Here is a 1176-nt window from a genome sequence, read left to right as displayed (position 1 = left end):
TTGGGGGGTGGGGGGTGGAGTGTTGTTGTATGAGTCTTACCTGGCAGCAGACAACCCTCTGCGCTCTGTCTCACCTCTCCCTCCTGCCCTGGAAGAATTCTCTCCACAAAGCAAGGCATTTTCTCCTCAACTGCTCTCTGCCAAGCCCGTGCTCTCCCTCTCCCTCTCCCTCTCTCTCTCTCTCTCCCACTCAACCCCTGTGTCTCTCTCTGCCTCCCTTCCTCTCTCCCTCCCTCTATCCTTCTCACTCCTTCCCTTGCTCCCACTCTGCCCTCCTCTCCTGCTGTCTGTATCTCTCCTCCCTCCTTTGCTCTCCTCCTCCTCCTCCTCCTCTCTCCTTCCCTCTCTCTGTGCACAGATGTCGCGGCTGTGCGAGTTTACCCACTTTACCAGTAGGGGTCCTTCATCGCCCTTATCCGCCCCACAGCCACATGGGGGAACAACGCACACGCAGGCCCCAGCAAGAGAGAGCCACTTAACGGGCCCCTCCTGTCACTGCTACAATGAGTGCCCTGTGCCAAAGCTGTGTCTGTGTGTGTGTCTGAGAGAGAGAGAGGGAGAGAGAGAGAGGATGTGAGAGAGAAAAAGAGAGAGGGAGACAGGTGTGAAGTGGGTGGTGTGCACCAGGAGCCGGCCCTTGGCACTTTTCAGTCCTGTTCGGCTCAGCTTGGCTCGGCCCTGGCTCCCGGCCCCAGAAGTGTTGTACAGTAGGCGCTCAGACACACACACACACACACACACACACACGGATTGACTTACAGTGAGTCCGTCAGAGCCGCCAGCAGCCACAGGGTTTGTGGGCCTGCGCAAGCACTTACACACACACATGTGCACACACACACAGACACACTGTCACTCAAACAAAACACACAACTGCTGCTGTTGATAGTGATAACATGTGCTTGTGCATTTCGGCTGCGTCAGTCTGAGTGTCGTTGTGTGTGTGTGTGTGTGTGAGTGTGTGTGTTTGTGTGTGTGTGGACCCACAAACACCGAGTGGATGCCAGTGGGCTCTCATATTTCAGGCCTCTATTGTATCCGAGTTTTTTTTTCCCCCCTTTTATTTAAAAAAAGAAAACAGTATTCATTGACACTGGCATGTTAGATTTGAAGGCTCTCAGCTACTGTGCAGTGGGGAATTTCTAGTTTCTGTCCTACATGAGGAGCACTTTTCAC

At 53.9% G+C, this 1176-nt stretch overlaps 1 protein-coding gene across 8 annotated transcripts in view; it reads right to left on the bottom strand.

The window, feature by feature from the left end:
- casz1 (castor zinc finger 1) overlaps window positions 1–1176 on the bottom strand; it is a 160933-nt gene that overhangs the window by 47171 nt on the left and 112586 nt on the right. For 2 of the 8 annotated variants that reach the window (XM_017035820.2, XM_025059739.1), the window contains exon 1: window positions 41–239. The exons of 4 other annotated variants lie outside the window; for them this stretch is intronic. In XM_017035820.2, the coding sequence (XP_016891309.1) occupies window positions 41–119 (79 nt within the window). In that variant the 5' untranslated portion in view covers window positions 120–239. Of the gene's footprint in view, window positions 1–40; window positions 240–1176 lie in introns of those variants that run through there. 2 more of the 8 variants (XM_025059742.1, XM_025059743.1) reach the window with 1 other exon arrangement.

Source organism: Cynoglossus semilaevis, chromosome 10 (assembly GCF_000523025.1).
Source record: "Cynoglossus semilaevis isolate Cse_v1.0 chromosome 10, Cse_v1.0, whole genome shotgun sequence".
Lineage (NCBI taxonomy): Eukaryota > Metazoa > Chordata > Actinopteri > Pleuronectiformes > Cynoglossidae > Cynoglossus > Cynoglossus semilaevis.
Note: the sequence above shows the minus strand (reverse complement) of the source record. Positions and strands in the feature narration are given on the sequence as shown.